This window comes from Colobus angolensis, unplaced genomic scaffold (assembly GCF_000951035.1).
Source record: "Colobus angolensis palliatus isolate OR3802 unplaced genomic scaffold, Cang.pa_1.0 Scaffold77, whole genome shotgun sequence".
Lineage (NCBI taxonomy): Eukaryota > Metazoa > Chordata > Mammalia > Primates > Cercopithecidae > Colobus > Colobus angolensis.
In genome coordinates, this window is record NW_012121487.1 from 2700012 (window position 1) to 2718058 (window position 18047).

At 44.1% G+C, this 18047-nt stretch overlaps 2 protein-coding genes across 2 annotated transcripts in view; one reads left to right on the forward strand and one right to left on the reverse strand.

Moving 5' to 3' along the window:
- GON4L (gon-4-like (C. elegans)) overlaps positions 1–18047 on the reverse strand; it is a 292893-nt gene that overhangs the window by 100478 nt on the left and 174368 nt on the right. The gene's annotated exons all lie outside the window — the stretch shown is intronic.
- Positions 1–18047, forward strand: part of LOC105502109 (28S ribosomal protein S29, mitochondrial) — a 51637-nt gene that overhangs the window by 18395 nt on the left and 15195 nt on the right. The window contains exon 2 of the mRNA XM_011928489.1: positions 14517–14639. Coding sequence (XP_011783879.1) covers positions 14541–14639 — 99 coding nt within the window. The 5' untranslated portion in view covers positions 14517–14540. The remainder of the gene's footprint in view (positions 1–14516; positions 14640–18047) is intronic.

The following is an 18047-nucleotide window of genomic DNA, read 5'->3' on the forward strand; positions in this document are numbered from 1 at the left end:
AAAATTAGCCAGGTGTGATGGTGGGCACTTGTAATCCCAGCTACTCAGGAGGCTGAGGCAGAGAATTGCTTGAACCCAGGAGGCAGAGGTTGCAGTGAGCTGAGATGGTGCCACTGCACTTCAGCCTGGGTGACAGAACGAAACTCCATTTCAAAAAAAAAGAATCAGTTGACCATGATGTAAATGTATGCCAATACCCACTATCTTGATTACTGTAGCTTTGTAGTAAGTTTTGGAATTAGGATGTATGAGGCCTCCAAATTTGTTCTTTTTCAAGAATACCTGGGCTATTCTAGGTCTATTGTATTTCCATATGAATTTTGAGGTTAGCCTGTGTATTAGTCCATTTTCATGCTGCTGATAAAGACATACCCAAGACTGGATAATTTATTAAGAAAAAGAGGTTTAATGGACTCCTCATAATTCCATGTAGCTGGGGAGGTCTTACAATCATGGCAGAAGGCAACAAGGAGCAAGTCACATCTTACATGGTGGCAGGCAACAGAGCATGAGAGCCAAGCGAAAGGGAAAACACCTTATTAAATCATCAGATCTTGTGAGATGTATTCACTGTCACATGAACAGTATGGGGAAACCACCTCCATGATTCAGTTATCTACCATGGGGTCCCTCCCACAACACATGGGAATTATGGGAGTTACAATTGAAGATGAGATTTGCGTGGGGACATAGCCAAACCAAATCAGCTTGACAAGTTTTTTCTTAAGACAGGGTCTTGTTCTGTCACCCAGACTAGAGTGCAGTGGCATGATCTTGGCTCACTGCAACCTCTGCCTCCTGGGTTCAAGCAATTCTCCTGCCTCAGCCTCCCGAGTATCTGGGACTACAGGTGCCCGCCACCACACCTGGCTAATTTTTTGTATTTTTAGTAGAGATGGGGTTTCACTGTGTTAGCCAGGATGGTCTCGATCTTCTGACCTCATGATCCACCTGACTTGGCCTCCCAGAGGCATGAGCCACTGCACCCTACCTAGACTTTTTTTTTTTAACTTGAAAACTAGTGAGGGCCAGGCATAGTGACTCACGCTTGCAATCCCAGCACTTTGCGAGGCCAGGGCAGGAAGATCACTTGAGGCCAGGGGTTAGAGACCAGCCCAAGCAACATAGCCAGACCCCATCTCTATAAAAATAAAAAATTAGCCACCAGGTGGTTGCATGTGCCTGTAGTCCCAGTTACTTAGGAGGCTGAGGAAGGAGGATTACTTGAGCCTAGGAATTAGAGGCTGCAGTGAGCCGAGATTGCACCACTGCACTCCAGCTTAGGCAACAGACTGAGACCCGAACTCACAAAATAATAAAGTAGTGAGGAAATACTGAAGAATTTTAAGCAAGGCTTCAGTGGAGAAAATGTTTAAGACTGGATGCTGGTAGATCATTTATTTTAATTTGGGTTCAAGATGATAGTGTCCTAGAATGAAAGCTGATTACACGTTCTGACCATCATTTTATAACATAGGCAAAATAATAGCCCCAGTGTCCACAGGCACACCTATGGAAAGAAGTGCATCTGGACCATGTTACACACTCCTTCCTCTCCAGTACCCAGCCTGCTTCATAGTCCACAGCTCTTCCAGTAGTGGTTGGGCCGGGGAGCATTGAGAGGATCTGGGGAGCACAGTGGGGCAGGTCAAATACTATTGGAGTGACATTGCACTCTAGAAAAGGAGCCCTGAAATCCCACAAGTAAAAAGGCAGGCAGGCCAGTAGAGACCGTCCCAGTCTTACTCACCACTGTAGACTCTATAGTGTGGCATGTGGAATCATGTCATATACTTCTTGAATGACTGAGTTTAGAAGTGCTTTGGCATCTCCATTAAATAGTATGGCTGGGCATGGTGGCTCACACTTGTAATCCCAATACTTTGGGAGGCCGAGGCGGGAGGATCACTTAAGGTCAAGAGTTCGAGAACAGCCTAGCCAACATGACGAAACCCTGTGTCTACTAAAAATACAAAAATTAGCTGGCGTGGTAGTGGGCGCCTGTAGTCCTAGGTACTTGGGAGGCTGAGGCAGGAGAATTGCTTGAACTCGGGAAGTCGATGTTGCAGTGAGCCGAGATCATGCCCCTGTGCTCCAGCCTGGGCGACAGAGCGAGATTCCATCTCAGAGATAAACAAATCCAGTATATTTAAGGCCAAGTGCGATGGCTCATACCTGTAATCCCAGCACTTTGAGAGGCTGAGGTGGGAGGATCACTTGTGTCCAGGAGTTCAAGACCATCCCTGGCAACATAGTGAGACCCTGTCTCTACAAAATAAAAAAGCCAGGCACAGTGGCACGTGCCTGTAATCCCAGCTACTTGGGAGGCTGAGGTGGGAAGATCGCTTAAGCAGGGGAGTTTGAGGCTGCAGTGAATTGTGATTGTGCCACTGTACTCCAACCTGGATGACAGAGCAAGACCCTCTCTCAAGAAAAATAACGAATGTGATAGAGTTGAAGCAGAGCATGGTGGCTCACACTTGTAATCCCAGCACTTTGGGATGCTGAGACAGGAGGATCACTTGAGCCCAGGAGTTCAAGACCATCCTGGGCACCATAGCAAGGGTTATGTCTACCAAAAAAAAATAATTTTTTTTAATATGCCAGGCAACGACACCTATATTCCCAGCTACTTGAAAGGCTGAGGAAGGAGGATCACTTGAACCCAAGAGTTCGAGGCTACAGTGTGCTGTGATCTTGCCACTGCACTCCATCCTGGGCAACCAAGTGAGACCCTGTCTCAAAAAAAAAAAAAAGAAAAGAAAGAAAAAACTTAAAGGAAATAAAATTAAAGGAATTTATGTGACTGTCTGTCTCTTTTTATTTATTTTTAAATTTTATTTATTTGTTTTTTGAGATGGAGTCTTGCTCTGTTGCCTAGGCTGGAGTGCAGTGGCGCAATATCAGCTCACTGCAACCTCTGCCTCCCAGGTTCAAGCGATTCTCCCGCCTCAGCCTCCTGAGTAGCTGGGACTAAAGGCATGCACCACCATGCCAGGCTAATTTTTTGTATTTTAGTAGAGATGGGGTTTTACCATATGGTCCAGGCTGGTCTCAAACTCCTGAGCTCAGGTAGTCCATCCACCTCAGCCTCCCAAAGTACTAGGATCACAGGTATGAACCACTGCACCTGGCCTCTTTTTATTTATTTATCTATTTATTTAGACCAGATCTGACTATATCATGCAGGCTGGAGTACAGTGGCATGCTCCCTATAGCCTTTAACACCTGGCCTCACGTGATCCTTTTGCCTCAGCCTCCTAAGTAGCTACGACTAGTCCTGCACCACGATAGCCAACTAATTTTTTTCTTTCTTTCTTTTTTTTTTTTTTTTGTGGAATTGGTGGTCTTACTGTTACCCAAGCTGGTCTCAAACTCCTGGGCTCAAGCAGTCTTCTCACCCCAGCCTCCCAGAGGGCTGATATTACAGGCATGAGTCACCATGCCCAGCCTATGTGATTCTCTTGACTGTACTATAAATTCCTTGACTATAAGATCAGGGACTGTAATAGTTTGTTCACCATTGTATTCACGGAGCCTGACACACAGTAGGTGCTCAGTAACTGTTGGGTTAATTGGTTGCAACTCTATGGTTGTTATTATTGTTACTTTAAAGATTTGGGTTGTAAAAGGTGTGTCAGGGTGCAGTGGCTCACGCCTGTAATCCTAACACTTTGGGAGGCCAAGGTGGGAGGATCACCTGAGGTCAGGAGTTCAAGACCAGCCTGGCCAACATGGTGAAACCCCGTTTCTACTAAAAATACAAAAATTAGCTGGACGTGGTGGTGTGTGCCTGTAGTCCCAGCTACTCAGGAGGCTGAGGCAGGAGAATTGCTTGAACCCAAGAGGCAAGGTTCCAGTGAACCAAGATCACACCACTGCACTCCAGCTTGGGTGAGAGTAAGACTTCATCTCAAAAAATAAAAAATAAAATAATAAAATAAAGAAAGGTGAAAATGATAGCCAAGGTGTCAGGTGTGGTAGCTCATGCCTGTAATCCCAGCACTTTGAGAGGCCGAGGCAGGTGGATCACCTGAGCTCAGAAGTTCAAGAGCAGCCTGGCCAACATGGTGAAACACTGTCTCTACTAAAAAATATAAAAATTAACTGGGCGTGGTAGCTGGCATCTCTAACTCCAGTTACTCAGGAGGCTGAGACAGGAGAATCGCTTTAACCCGGGAGGTGGAGGTTGCAGTGAGCCGGGATCATGCCATTGCACTCCAGCCTGGGCAACAAGAGTGAAACCCCATCTCAAAACAACCAAAACAAAACAAACAAAAAAAGATAGCCAAAATGAACTAATTAATTACATAGACATTTAATTCAGTTATTCTATAACTACTGGATATTAAGTGTCACATTTAAGTATTTTAAACCTCTTAGCTCCAAAAGATTCAGGCTTTTAAATTAAATATTTCCTGTATACAAAAGAATGAATATAGTACACATGATATGAATAAAATTATTAATTATAAAAAAATTATTAATAAATTCTCATGTATCCATTATGCAGTGTTAGTAATAGTTTATTGTCAGTTTCCTTATGTGCCCTGCCCCAATCTTTTTCCCTTTTCTTTCTCCCCAGAAGTAACCATTATTCTAAATGTTGTTTTTATCATTCTCTTGCCTTTTTGTTTCAGTTTTCCTATTTATATCCCCCAAATAATTAAAGAAGCTTTTTGGTTTTGAATTTTGTATGTTACATCATGCCAAATAGTGTTCACTCAGTATTCATTTTTGAGATCCATATTGATGCATGCAGTGGTAATTTTTTCATTTAATTGCTTTCTAATATTCCATTTTATAACTGTCTCTATGTACTGTTCTACTAAGGGATGTTTGGTTTTTCTACAGTTTTTTTTTTTTTGAGACAGAGTCTCGCTCTGCCACCCAAGCTGGAGTGCAGTGGCCGGATCTCAGCTCACTGCAAGCTCCGCCTCCTGGGTTTACGCCATTCTCCTGCCTCAGCCTCCCAAGCAGCTGGGACTACAGGCGCCCGCCACGTCGCCCGGCTAGTTTTTTTTTGTATTTTTTAGTAGAGACGGGGTTTCACCATGTTAGCCAGGATAGTCTGGATCTCCTGACCTCGTGATCCGCCCATCTCGGCCTCCCAAAGTGCTGGGATTACAGGCTTGAGCCACCGCGCCCGGCCTACAGTTTTTTTACAATTCATACTCTGCTAGTATGAACCTCCATATATATATTTCCCAGTGTACATGTAGAAATGTTTTTGTTTTTGTTTTGAGACAGAGTTTCACTCTTGCTGCCCAGGCTGGAGTGCAATGGCGTGATCTCGGCTCACTGCAACATCCACCTCCCGGGTTCAAGCGATTCTCCTGCCTCAGCCTCCTGAGTAACTGGGATTACAGGCATATACCACCATGTCCAGCTAATTTTTTGTATTTTTAGTAGAGACGGTGTTTCACTGTGTTGGCCAGGCTAGTCTCAAACTCCTAACCTCAGGTGATCCACCCGCCTTGGCCTCCCAAAGTTCTGGGATTACAGGCGTGAGCCACCATCCCCGGCCATAGAAGTGTTTTTCTAGAGTAAGTACCAAGGAGTAGAATAGCTGGGTCATAGGCTTGTGTATTTTATTTTATTTACTAATTAATTTATTTTTTGAGATGGAGTCTTGCTCTGTCACCCAGGTTGGAGTGCAGTGGTCCATTCTCAGTTCACTGCAACCTCTGCCTCCCGGGTTCAAGCGATTTACCTGTCTCAGCCTCCTGAGTAGCTGGTATTACAGGCGCACGCTGCCCCCCACCCTGACTAATTTTTTTTTTTTGTATTTTAGTAGAGATGGGGTTTCACTGTCTTGCCGAGGCAGGTCTCAAACTCCTGACCTCAGGTGATCTGCCCGCCTCAGCTGCCCAAAGTGCTGAGATTACAGGTGTGAGCCACTGCGCCCGGCCGGCTTTTGCAGCATTTCCCCCCCTTTATTTTTTTTCTGAGACAGAGTTTCACTCTTGTTGCCCAGTCTGGAGTGCAATGGCGCGATCTCGGCTCACTGCAACCTCTGCCTCCCAGGTTCAAGTGATCCTCCTGCCTCTGCCTCCTGAGTAGCTGATATTACGGGTGTATACCACCACGCCCAGCTAATTTTTTGTATTTTTAGTAGGGATTGGGTTTCACCATGTTGGCCAGGCTGGTCTTGATCTCCTGACCTCAGGTGATCCACCTGCCGTGGCCTCCCAAAGTACTGGGATTACAGGCACGAGCAACCTCGCCTGGCCTGGTTTGTGCATTTTCAACTTTGCAAAGATACTTGTATTTATACTTTCATTGACATGTATGAAAGTTTAATACAATGTAATGTTTCACAGCCTATTTAACATTTGCTATTGTCTTTTTAATTTTTTTTCTTTTCTTTATTTATTTTTTTTTTTTTGAGACAGATTCTTACTCTGTTGCCTGGGCTAGAGTACAGTGGTGTGATATCAGCTCACTGCAACCTCTACCTCTTGGATGCAAGCAATCCTCCTGCCTTAGCCTCCAGAGTAGCTGGGACTACAGGTGCGTATCACCACTCCTAATTTTTTTTTTTTTTTTTTTGAGACAGAATCTCGCTCTGTCTCCTAGGCTAGAGTGCAGTGGCGTGATCTCAGCTCACTGCAAGCTCTGCCTTCCGGGTTCATGCTATTCTCCTGCCTTAGCCTCCCAAGTTTCTGGACTACAGGCGCCCGCCACCACACCTAACTAATTTTTCTGTATTTTTAGTAGAGACAGGGTTTCACCGTGTTAACCAGGACCATCTCAATCTCCTGACCTCATGATCCGCCCACCTTGGCCTCCCAAAGTGCCGGGATTACAGGTGTGAGCCACTGCACCTGGCCTCCAACTCGTTTTTTAAAATATGTTTTGGTAGAGACAAAGTTTTACCATGTTGGCCAGGCTGGTCTCGAACTCCTGACCTCAAGTGATCTGCCCACCTTGGCCTCCCAAAGTGCTGGGATTAGCAGGTATGAGCTATTACACCTGGCCTATTTTCTTTTCTTTTCTTTTCTTTTTTTTTTTTTTTTTTTGAGGTGGTCTCTGTCATCCATGCTGGAATGTAGTGCATCTCAGCTCACTGTGACCTTCACCTCCTAAGCTCAAGTGATCCTCCTGCCTCAGCCTCCCGAGGAGCTGGGACCACAGACATGCACTACCATGCCCTACTAATTTTTATATTTTTTGTAAAGATAGGGTCTCACTCTGTTGCCAAGGCCAGTCTTGAACTCCTAGGCTCAAGCAATCCACCCGCCTCAGCCCCGCAAAGTGTTCCTCCAAAAGTGTTGGGATTGTAGGTGTGAGCCACTGTGTCCTGCCTGACTTTTTAATTTTCCCAGTATGATGATTGTGAATGGTGTCTGGTTTTCATCATTTTAATTAGCACTTCCCTGATTTGTAATGAGGTTCAAAAATCTTTTCATGGGTTCACTAGCCTTTTGTGTTTTCTTTTCTGTGAAATGCCAGTTTATGTCTTTTGCTCATTTTTCTTTATGAAGCCGTAGGCATTCTTTATATATTCTAGATATTAATATAGATTATTAATCCCTATTAATCTATTGTCAGTTTTCCATGTTGCAAATATCTTTTCCCATTTGTGGTTTACCTTTTCATTTTTTTTTTTTGTCTTAAGAGTGCAAGGATGATGCTGAAAGGAATAACAAGGCTTATCTCTAGGATCCATAAGGTGAGTCCTGACTGACCTGTGCATATTGCCTTTAGGTTCCTGGGTTCTTATTTTTAGATGGATTCATTGTATCTAGAGTGAAATGCTCTGGAAAACTTCATATGTAACAGGTTTCAGTAGAATAATTGTGCTTGAGAATTTACCATGGGATAAGAGAATTAATATTTTTCCAGAAAACATAAGTAAGTTTGACTGTAATTATCTTTATCAACTTTATTTCTCTAGCCAACTAGAGAATGGTTATCATCCCTTAATGAAGTATTTAAAAGAAAAACAAGTTGCCAATTTACAGCTTTAGCATCTAAAATAGAATAAAAAATAAAATTGTACATGAAAAAGACCATTCTGCTGGTTTGCTTCATTTTTTCACCAAGTAGTTGTTCAGTACTTTGTTTTTGTTTTTTTTTTTTGAGACAGAGTCTCACTGTGTCACCCAGGCTGGAGTGTGCAGTGGTGCAATCTCAGCTCACTGTAACCTCCGCCTCCCGGGTTCAGCCATTTCTTCTGCCTCAGCCTCCTGAGTAGCTGGGACTACAGGTGCGTGCCACCATGCCCAGCTAATTTTTGTATTTTTAGTAGAAACGGTGTTTCATCATATTAGCCAGCCTGGTCTCAAATGCCTGACTTCGTGATCTGCCCACCTCGGCCTCCCAAAGTGCTGGGATTACAGGCATGAGCCACTGCGCCCAGCCTTCAGTACCTTCTATATGGCAGGTACTCAGAATTCTAAGATGCCTCATTTCACTAATAATAGTTATTATTTGTTGGGTATTATTATGTGCCAGGTAATACACTAAGTGCTTCATTTTTTTAATCCTCATGATCAACCCATGAACGAGATAATATCCTTGTTTCACAGATTTAGAAACTAAAGATGAGATTAGCTAGGTAACTCACCTGAGGAAATAGTCTGTGAGGCTGCAAAGCCCACACGAGGTGCCAGGTCTGTCTGACATCAAAGCCTGTGGCCTAACCACTGTGCTCTATGGCATTTTATGGTCCATGTTCTCCAGAAGCTTATAGTCCAGTAGAATCATGAATAAATGACTATTTCAGTATGGTGCTCTTATAGCACCAAAGAGGAGCACCTGAGCTGGATTAGTCGAGTCAATAGGAGATTCTGAAAGGCTCAGAACTGAGCCAGAAAGACTGGGTCATTTTCAGCTGATTATTTAATTACAGATTAGATTTCCTAGAAGAAGAGCCCTTTCTCCTGTTTGGCTCTCCCTGCATGTGCCCCCTTCCCTCAGGCCTATATATGAATACATAAAATAACCCATTATTATAAAATGAAATGAAAGCAAGGATCAGCAGAGGGATGGATTCTGGACTCAACTGATCATATTACAAGGCTAAAATAAATTTCCTTTATCGGCTGGGCGCGGTGGCTCATGCCTGTAATCCCAGCACTTTGGGAGGCCAAGGTGGGCAGATCACCTGAGGTCGGGAGTTTGAGACCAGCCTGGCCAACATAGTGAAACCCTGTCTCTCCTAAAAATACAAACATTAGCTGCATGTGGTGGCACACAACTACAATCCCAGCTACTCAGGAGGCTGAGGTAAGAGAATCGCTTGAACCCAAGAGGTGGAGGTTGCAGTGAGCCGAGATCATGCCACTGCACTCTAGCCTGGGCAACAGAGCAAGACTCCATCTCAAAAAAAAAAAAAAAGTTCCTCTTTCTTAATAACAGTCACGAAAGACCTGAGGCCAGACTGTAGTGTGCTGTTGGTGAGAGAAAGCTTTGGGTTTTTTTTTTTTTGTTTTTTTTTTTAATTTGGTTCAGGGTGACTATATTAGTCAGGGTTCTCTCAGGGACAGCACTAATAGGATAGAAGTATATATGAAGGAGAGTTTGTTAAGGAGTGTTGAGTCACCATCTGGCGAAGTCCCACAGTAGGCCATGAGCAAGCTGAGGAGCAAGTCAGCCAGTCCAAGTCCCAAAATTTCAAAAGTAGGGAAGCTGACAGTGCAGCCTTTAGTCTGTGGCTAAAGGCCTGAGAGCCCCTGGCAAATCACTGTTGTAAGTCCAGAGTCCAAAAGCTGAAGAACTTCAGAGTCCAGTGTTCGAGGGCAGGAAGCATCTAGCCCAGGAGAAAGACGAAGGCTGGAAGACTCAGCAAGTCAGCTCATCCCACCTTCTTCTGCCTGCTTTATTCTAGCTGCCCTGGCAGGTGATTAGATGGTGAAACATTGAGGGTGGGTCTGCCTCTCCCAGTCCACTGACTCAAATGTTAATCTCCTTTGGCAACACCCTCACAGACACATGCAGGAACAGTACTTTACAGCCTTTAATCCAATCAAGTTGACACTTAATATTAACCATCACAGTGACCTTCTAGATTGGCCCACAAATGCTCTTTCAAAAACTGCAGGGTGTTCATTCTGGAACTGTACAGAGGCAGTTGTACACATAGTTGTTTTCTCTGGAAACAACAGTCTACTTGAGTGATATATATAAAACTTTAAGAACTAAAGATTCCATTTTGCTGTAGGCCAGGCACGGTGGCTGACATCTGTAATGCCAGCACTTTGGGAGGCTGAGGCAGGCAGATCACCTGAGGTCGGGAGTTCGAGACCAGCCTGACCAACATGGAGAAACCCCATCACTACTAAAAATACATAATTAGCCAGGTGTGGTGGCACATGTCTGTAATCCCTGCTACTCGGGAGGCTGAGTCAGGAGAATCGCTTGAACCTGGGAGACAGAGGTTGCAGTGAGCCAAGATCACACCATTGCACTCCAGCCTGGGCAACGAGAGCGAAACTCCATCTCAGAAAAAAAAAAAAAAAGATTCCATTTTGCTATCTTTTAATTTGCTTCAAAAAGTACCTGTAGTTTCAGCTACTTGAGAGGCTGAAGCAGGAGGATCATGTAGGCCCAGGATTTGAGACTGACCTGGGCAATATAGCAAGACCACACCCTATGTCCAAAAAAAAAAGTATAACGAAAACGTCATCACATTACTGTAGAAATAGCACCACCTTGTGGCCCTTGAATAGTTTGTTTTCCACTTTGCTTTGTAAAGAGACATGGTGCTTTCTCTCCAGTAGATAAAATTGAGTAGCATTTAAGTAGTACTAGGGTGTATTATTCAGATTGCTATGCTGAAGTAACAAGCCTTGTATTCTCAGTGGCCTAACACAAAGGATATTGTTTGTGTTGTGTGCATGTGTTTTGCTTTGTTTTTCTGTTCCTATCTTTCAAAAAGGTTTTGCAAGCAAGATTGAAGTCTGGATGGAGGGACAAAAGTTTACCTTCTTGGGATACATCTCAACATGTAGCTTTTAAGATGGGGAGGGAGAGATAATTTATACCTCACACTTAATTGGCTCTGACTAGAAAGGACACAATGACACAAGTTATTTCCATTCATAGGTCTTTAGCCAAAGGAATCACATGACCTCTCCCTTGTCTTCAAGGGAGGCTGAGAAGTGTAGAGAACGATTCGGATATTTGGATATTTCCCAAGCATTGCTGCTTCTGCTGTAATTTACAGTCATACATTCTCAGACAGAGCTGGAGCAACTCTAGTACTTGACAGTTACTTTATATTAAAATCTACAAGTAATGGCTCAGAGGTTTCTGTGTATACTTCACTGAGTTTCCTATAGAGCATTTACTTTCCTTCGTGGATGCTCTACGTACTCTCTCATTGCATGTTTTCAGTTTCAGATTCTTTATTCCAGGGCAAAGAGCTAAGTACTTTGTAGTGTGTTAAGTACTCAGAGAGGGAGATACAAAAATGAATAAAATCTAACCCCTTCTCTTCTAAGCATGTAGCCTAGGAGACAAACATGTATAACATAACATGATACAATTTTTTTTTAAATAGAGACAAACTTGGATGTGAATTCCAATTCACTGCCTAAAACTTTGTGACCTTAATCAGAATTACTCAGCTTCCCTGAACCTTGTCTTCACCATCAACAGGGTTGATAATATTCTGCCTATCTTCTAGGATTTCTAGGTTTAAAACTAGTACATATATAATACTGTATTGCCTGACATCTAATAGATACTCAGTTAACAGTAGGCATGAGTACAACTCAAGGCAGTGTAATAAAATTGCTGTGCAATACAAAGAGTGCTATTAGCAGAAAGGAAAGAGAATTACTTTTGACTGGAGGTGTCTAGCAAATTTTCACTGAGGATGTGACATTCGAGTTGAGGTTTGATGAATGGGAAGGATTTAAATGGGGAGAGAGGGAAGTTGAAGTAGAATGAGCAGAAGTATAGAGGCATAAAAGTGACTTGTTTTAGCATGGTCATATGGTTATAAATGTAATTACAAAGGTAGGCTGAAGTCATCACAGTGGTCTAGACTGTTATGCTAAGGAATTTGAGACTTATTTTGACATCATTCTGGAACCTTCTAAACTTTTTAAAATTTTTTTATTGTCAGGGTCTCACTGCTGCCCTGGCTGATGTGGAACTCCTGCCCTCAAGCAGTCTTTCCACTTTAGCTCCCAAGTAGCTGGGACTACAGGAGTGGACCACCACACCTGGCTCCATCCAAGCTTTTAGATTTGTCGAAGGTTAGACCTATTTTTGGGAAGATGAAGGACTATGAAAGAGGAAAAAATCAAAGATTTAGAGATAAAAGTTAAAATGTTATGTGTTGGCCGGGAGTGGTGGCTTACACCCATAATCCCAGCACTTTGGAAGGTTAAGGTGGGCAGATCACCTGAGGTCAGGAGTTCCAGACCAGCGTGACCAACATGGTGAAACCCAGTCTCCACTAAAAATACAAAAATTAGCCAGGCGTGGTAGTGGGTGCCTGTAATCCCAGCTACTGAGGCAGGAGAACCACTTGAACCTGGGGACAGAGGTTATAGTGAGTGGAGATCATGCCATTGCACCCCCGCCTGGGCGACAAGAGTGAGACTCTGTCTCAAAAAAAAAACAAAAACAAAAGTGATGTGTACAATACTCTCTCTCAACCTGTGCAGTGGGAATGTTAGACACAGAATTTATGTATGGAGTTTAGGATCATGTCATAAAATGGGTATAAGTGTGAGGAGGGATGGTACAGAGATAACTTATATTTTCTGCACTCAAAAAACTGCTTGGTGGGCTGGGCATGGTGGCTCACGCCTGTAATCCCAGCACTTTGGGAGCCTGTGGCAGGAGGATCACCTGAGGTCAGGAGTTTGAAACCAGCCTGGCCTACATGGCAAAATCTCGTCTCTACTAAAAATAGAAAAATTAGCTGGGCGTGGTGGCACACGCCTATAATTCCAGCTGCTCTAGAGGCTGTGGCAGGAGAATCGCTTGAACCCAGGAGGTGGAGGTTGCAGAGACCCAAGATCTTGCCACTGTACCCCAGCCTGGGCAACAGAGCAAGACAACATCTCAGAAAAAAAAAAACAACAACACCAAATGCTGCTTGGTGAGCCAGGTGCAATGGCTCACACCTATCATCCCAGCACTTTGGGAGGCCGAGGCAGGAGGATCACTTGAGTGCAGGAGTTGGAGAGCAGCCTGGGCAACATAGCAAGACCCTGTCTTCAAAAAAATTAAAAATTAGCTGGGCGTGGTGGCATGTGCCTATAGTCCCAGCTACTTGGGAGCCTGAGATGGGAGCATGGCTTGGGCCTGGGAGTTTGAGACTACAGTGTGCCGTGATTGTGCCACTGTACTCCAGCCAGGGTAATAGAGCAAGACCCTGTCTTTAAAAAAAGAGGATGAGAAGCTGCTTGGTGAGACTATAAAATACAGATAGCTTTCATATGATAACCTATTTATTAAGCAGCTCCCTTATTACACTATCCATTATATTTCTGTTCTCTCGCTTCTCCTGGCTGCATTCCCTAATCTTTTCCTCATAACACATCTTTTCACTTTCTACATAAGGCTTGTTATCTTTAAGCTCAGTTTTGGAGTGTTTCACTTACCATTTTGTTAGATTTGTCTCCTGAAATCCCCCCTCTTCCCCTCTCTGTTGGTTCAGAGGTTTCAGTGTACAGTTCACTGAGTTACCTGTAGAGCAGTTTGCTTTCACTTAGCTATGTATCTGACATACTCCCTTATTACATGTCTCTAATGAAAGATTCTTTATTCCAGGGCACAATTAGCAGGAAAATTGTTACAGGGCATGTAATTATAGCTGTCACATAGTGAGGAGCATTGCACTGATCCCCTGATAACTGAGGTGACTGACAGAGAATGAGAATTACACAGTTTTGGCAACCATTCATCACTGTGCAAGCGCATTAAAAGAGCTTTCCTGCTTCAAGTTTGCTAATGGTTGTGCTGTGTATGCTCCTGAATAATCTCTGACAGAATTGTTTGTTTCCATATAGGACAGATCCCTGATAAGGCAATACACAGACTGGAACAGATGTAGAATATGAACAATGTCATTGGACTTAGTGAATTTTAAATAATAACAGGGATCTTTTTTACATAGAAGAAAAATGTATGTTAGTGACATCCCTGTTACAGACATGGCTCACCTTCTCAGTGTTATAGCAAGCATAAAAAGTTTGATTGGCCAGGTGTGGTGACTCAAGCCTGTAATCCCAGCATTTTGGGAGGCAGAGGCGGCCAGATCACCTGAGTTCAGGAGTTCGAGATCAGTCTGGCCAACATGGTGAAATCTCGTTTCTACTAAAAATACAAAAAATTAGCTGGGTGTGGTGGCACGTGCCTGTAATCCCAGTTACTCAGGAGACTAAGGCAGGAGGATCACTTGAACCCGGGAGGCAGAGGTTGTAGTGAGCCAAGATCGCTATACTCCATTGCACTCCAGCTTGGGCAACAAGAGTGAAACTCTGTCTCAAAAAAAAAAAAAAAAAAAGTTTGATAACCCCATGACACTGAAATGATTTCTCTTACAGTTGGACCCTGGGCGTTTTTTACACATGGGGACCCAGGCAAGCCAAAGCATTGCTGCTCACCTAGATAACCAGATTCCAGTTGACAGTCCCAGAGCTATTTCCCGCACCATTGAGAATGACCCGGTGAGTTACTAATGTGTATATGGGGTTTCTCAGGACTTATGATTTGTGTTCCTATCCTCATTTTGCATAGGAAAACTGAAACTGCAAGAAGCTTAGTAGATTTGCATTTACTCAGATAGTGCACCTGAGATAGCACTCTGGAACCCAGATTCTCCCTGTCCCTGTCTGATACTGTGGTAACATACACTGGCCAGCTCCATCCATATCTCTTCCCATGTAATCCCGACTAGTGAATTCACCTAGTTTCACAGATTTTGCTGAGCATAAAGTTGTCAAATACTCTATAATACTCACTAAGTTTAATTTCTTACAGGGTAAGTTTACCAATGATTGTTGCTTATATTATGTGTTGGGTGACGGACTTTTTCTTAAAGGACTATGTAGTGAATATTTTAGGCCGATGGACTGGGATGAGCTGTCACAAGTACTCAACTCTGCCATAAACAAATGGGTGTAAACATGTACCAGTAAAACTCTGTTTACAAAGCAGGTGCCCAGCCATAACTTAACAACCTCTGGTATGGAGAATACTAAAGAAATTAAACTACTTGCCCACAATTTTCTACCAGGGTAGGTTCAGAACCCAGTTTTTCTAATAACCAATCTGGTGCTATTTTGCAGTTTTGTAAGTGGATTTCCTAGGGTCTGGAGAGGGAACTAACTTGATTTGTTATGAGAAGAGCAGCATTTACAGTGAATTTTGTCTGCAGAAGCCAGGATTCCAGCAGTATCTAGTGTTGCATTTTCTAGTCCAGTTCCCCATAAGACTGGATATTGATTTCTTTTTGTTGCTGCCTCTCATAAATGAAATTAATTTGTGGTCTGTGCTGTAATGTGAAGAACCAGTAGCTTCCTTCCCCTGCCCCTACCCTCTGAGTCTTCCCATCTTAATACAGTCTGTGTGGAAGGAAAAAAATAATCACCCATTACCCAAAACATGATCTCAGCAGGGTGTGTTTTAAATATATCTCTAGCCTTTGGCCATGCGGGGTGGCTCATGACTATCATCCTAGCACTTTGGGAGGCCGAGGCAGGAGGATCACTTGAGGTCAGTTCTAGTCCAGCCTGGCCAACATGGCGAAAGCCTGTCTCTACTAAAAATACTGAAATTAGCTGGGTGTGGTGGCGGGCACCTGTAATCCCAGCTACTCCAGGAGGCTGAGGCAGGAGAATCGCTTGAACCGAGGAGACAGAAGTTGCAGTGAGCCAAGATTGCGCCCCTGCACTCCAGCCTGGGCAAGAGAGCAAGACTTTGTCTTAAAAAGTATATATATATTGCTGGGTGAGGTGGCTCATGTCTGTAATCCCAATATATATATATATACCATTCACCTATTTTGACAAACACAAAATGAAGTAGAATAAATGAATCAAGCCACTGAAGTGTCTTTCAGTTTTCTCTGTAATTGTAGTCCTTTTATCTGCCTGTTCCTCTGGGGTTTCTATGGAAACAGCAGCATGCAGATGATCTTGTCACATGACTGGAGCATCTCTATACACAGCACAGAAGAATCCAGATGGCAAGAATTGTCTCTGCTACCCCTACATCTACGGTTTACTTTGATGAGCAATTGGCTTCATTATTTGGGCCACCACTTTTATATACATACTGGGTTTGGGGACAGCAATCAGGATTCTTGGCTAAGATAAATGAGGATGGGCACAGTAGCTTATGCCTGCAATCCCCGCACTTTGGGAGGCCTAGGTGGGAGGATCACTTGAGCTTAGGAGTTCTAGACTAGCCTAGGCAACATAGCAAGACCCTAACTCTAAACAATTTTTTTTTTTTTCGAGACAGAGTTTTACTCTTTTTGCCCAGGCTGGAGTGTAATGGCGTGGTCTCGTCTCACTGCAACCTCCACCTCCCGGTTTAAGTGATTTTCCTGTCTCAGCCTCCCAAGTAACTGTGATTACAGGCACCCATCAGCACGCCTGGCTAAGTTTTGTATTTTTAGTACAGATGGGGTTTCACCATGTTGGCCAGGCTGGTCTTAAACTCCTGACCTCAGGCAGTCCACCCACCTCAGCTTCCTAAAGTGCTGGGATTACAGACGTGAGCCACTGCACACAACCAAAAAAAGTTTTTTTTTTCTTTTTCTTTTTTTTAGATGGAGCCTTGCTCTGTCGCCCAGGCTGGAGTATGGTGGCATGATCATAGCTCACTGCATCCTCCGCCTCCCAGGTTCAAGCAGTTCTGTGCCTCAGCCTCCCGAGTAGCTGGGATTACAGGCACCTGCCACCATGCCTGGCTAATTATTTGTATTTTTTGTAGAGACGGGCTTTCACCCTCTTGGCCAGGCTGGTCTTGAACTCTTGACCTCATGATCCACCGACCTTGGCCTCCCATAGTGCTGGGATGACAGGCATGAGCCACCGCACTCGGCCAAAAGTTTTTCAATTAGCAGTGCATAGTGGCATGCGCCTGTAGTCCCAGCTACTGGAGAGGTTTAGGTACAAGGATCACTTGAGCCGAAGAGGTCAAGGCTACAGTCAGCTGAGATCAGGCCACTGCACTCCAGTCTGGGCAACAGGCTTTCTCCAAACAATGGGAGATATCTTTTCCAGCTTTATAAGAGATGAGTGGTCCAGGGCGCAGTGGCTCACGCCTGTAATCCCAACACTGAGAGGCTAAAGCGGGAGGATCACTGGAGCTCAGGAGTTCAAGACTAACCTGGGCAACATAGCAAGACCTCATCTCTACCAAAAAAGTCAAAAAATTAGCCAGGTGTAGTGGTGTACACCTGTGGTCCCAGCTACTCGTGAGGCTGAGGCAGGAGGATCTCTTGAGCCTGGGAATTGGAGGCCTCAGTGAGCCGTGATTGCACCACCGTACTCCATCCTGGTAAACTGAGCAAGATCTTGTCTCAAAAAAAAAAAGAAAAAACAAGACATAAAGGCTGGGTGCAGTGGCTCACACCTGTAATCCCAGCACTTTGGGAAGATCACTTGAAGACTAGCCTGTCCGACATGGAGAAACCCTCTCTCTACTAAAAATACAAAATTAGCCAGATGTGGTGGCACAGGCCTGTGATCCTAGCTACTTGGGAGGCTGAGGCAGGAGAATTGCTTGAACCCAGGAGGCAGAGGTTGTGGTGAGCCAAGATCGCACCAATTGCACTATTTAGCCTGGGCAACAGGGGTGAAACTCCATCTCAAAAAAAAAAAGAATACATAAAGATATGAGTGAGTAGCAGGCCTTATCCAATTTTCTTTTTCTTTTTTTTTTTTGAGACGGAGTCTCACTCTGTCGCCCGGGCTGGAGTGCAGTGGCCTGACCTCAGCTCACTGCAAGCTCCGCCTCCCAGGTTCACGTCATTCTCCTGCCTCAGCCTCCCGGGTAGCTGGGACTACAGGCGCCCACCACCTCGCCCGGCTAGTTTTTTGTATTTTTTAGTAGAGACGGGGTTT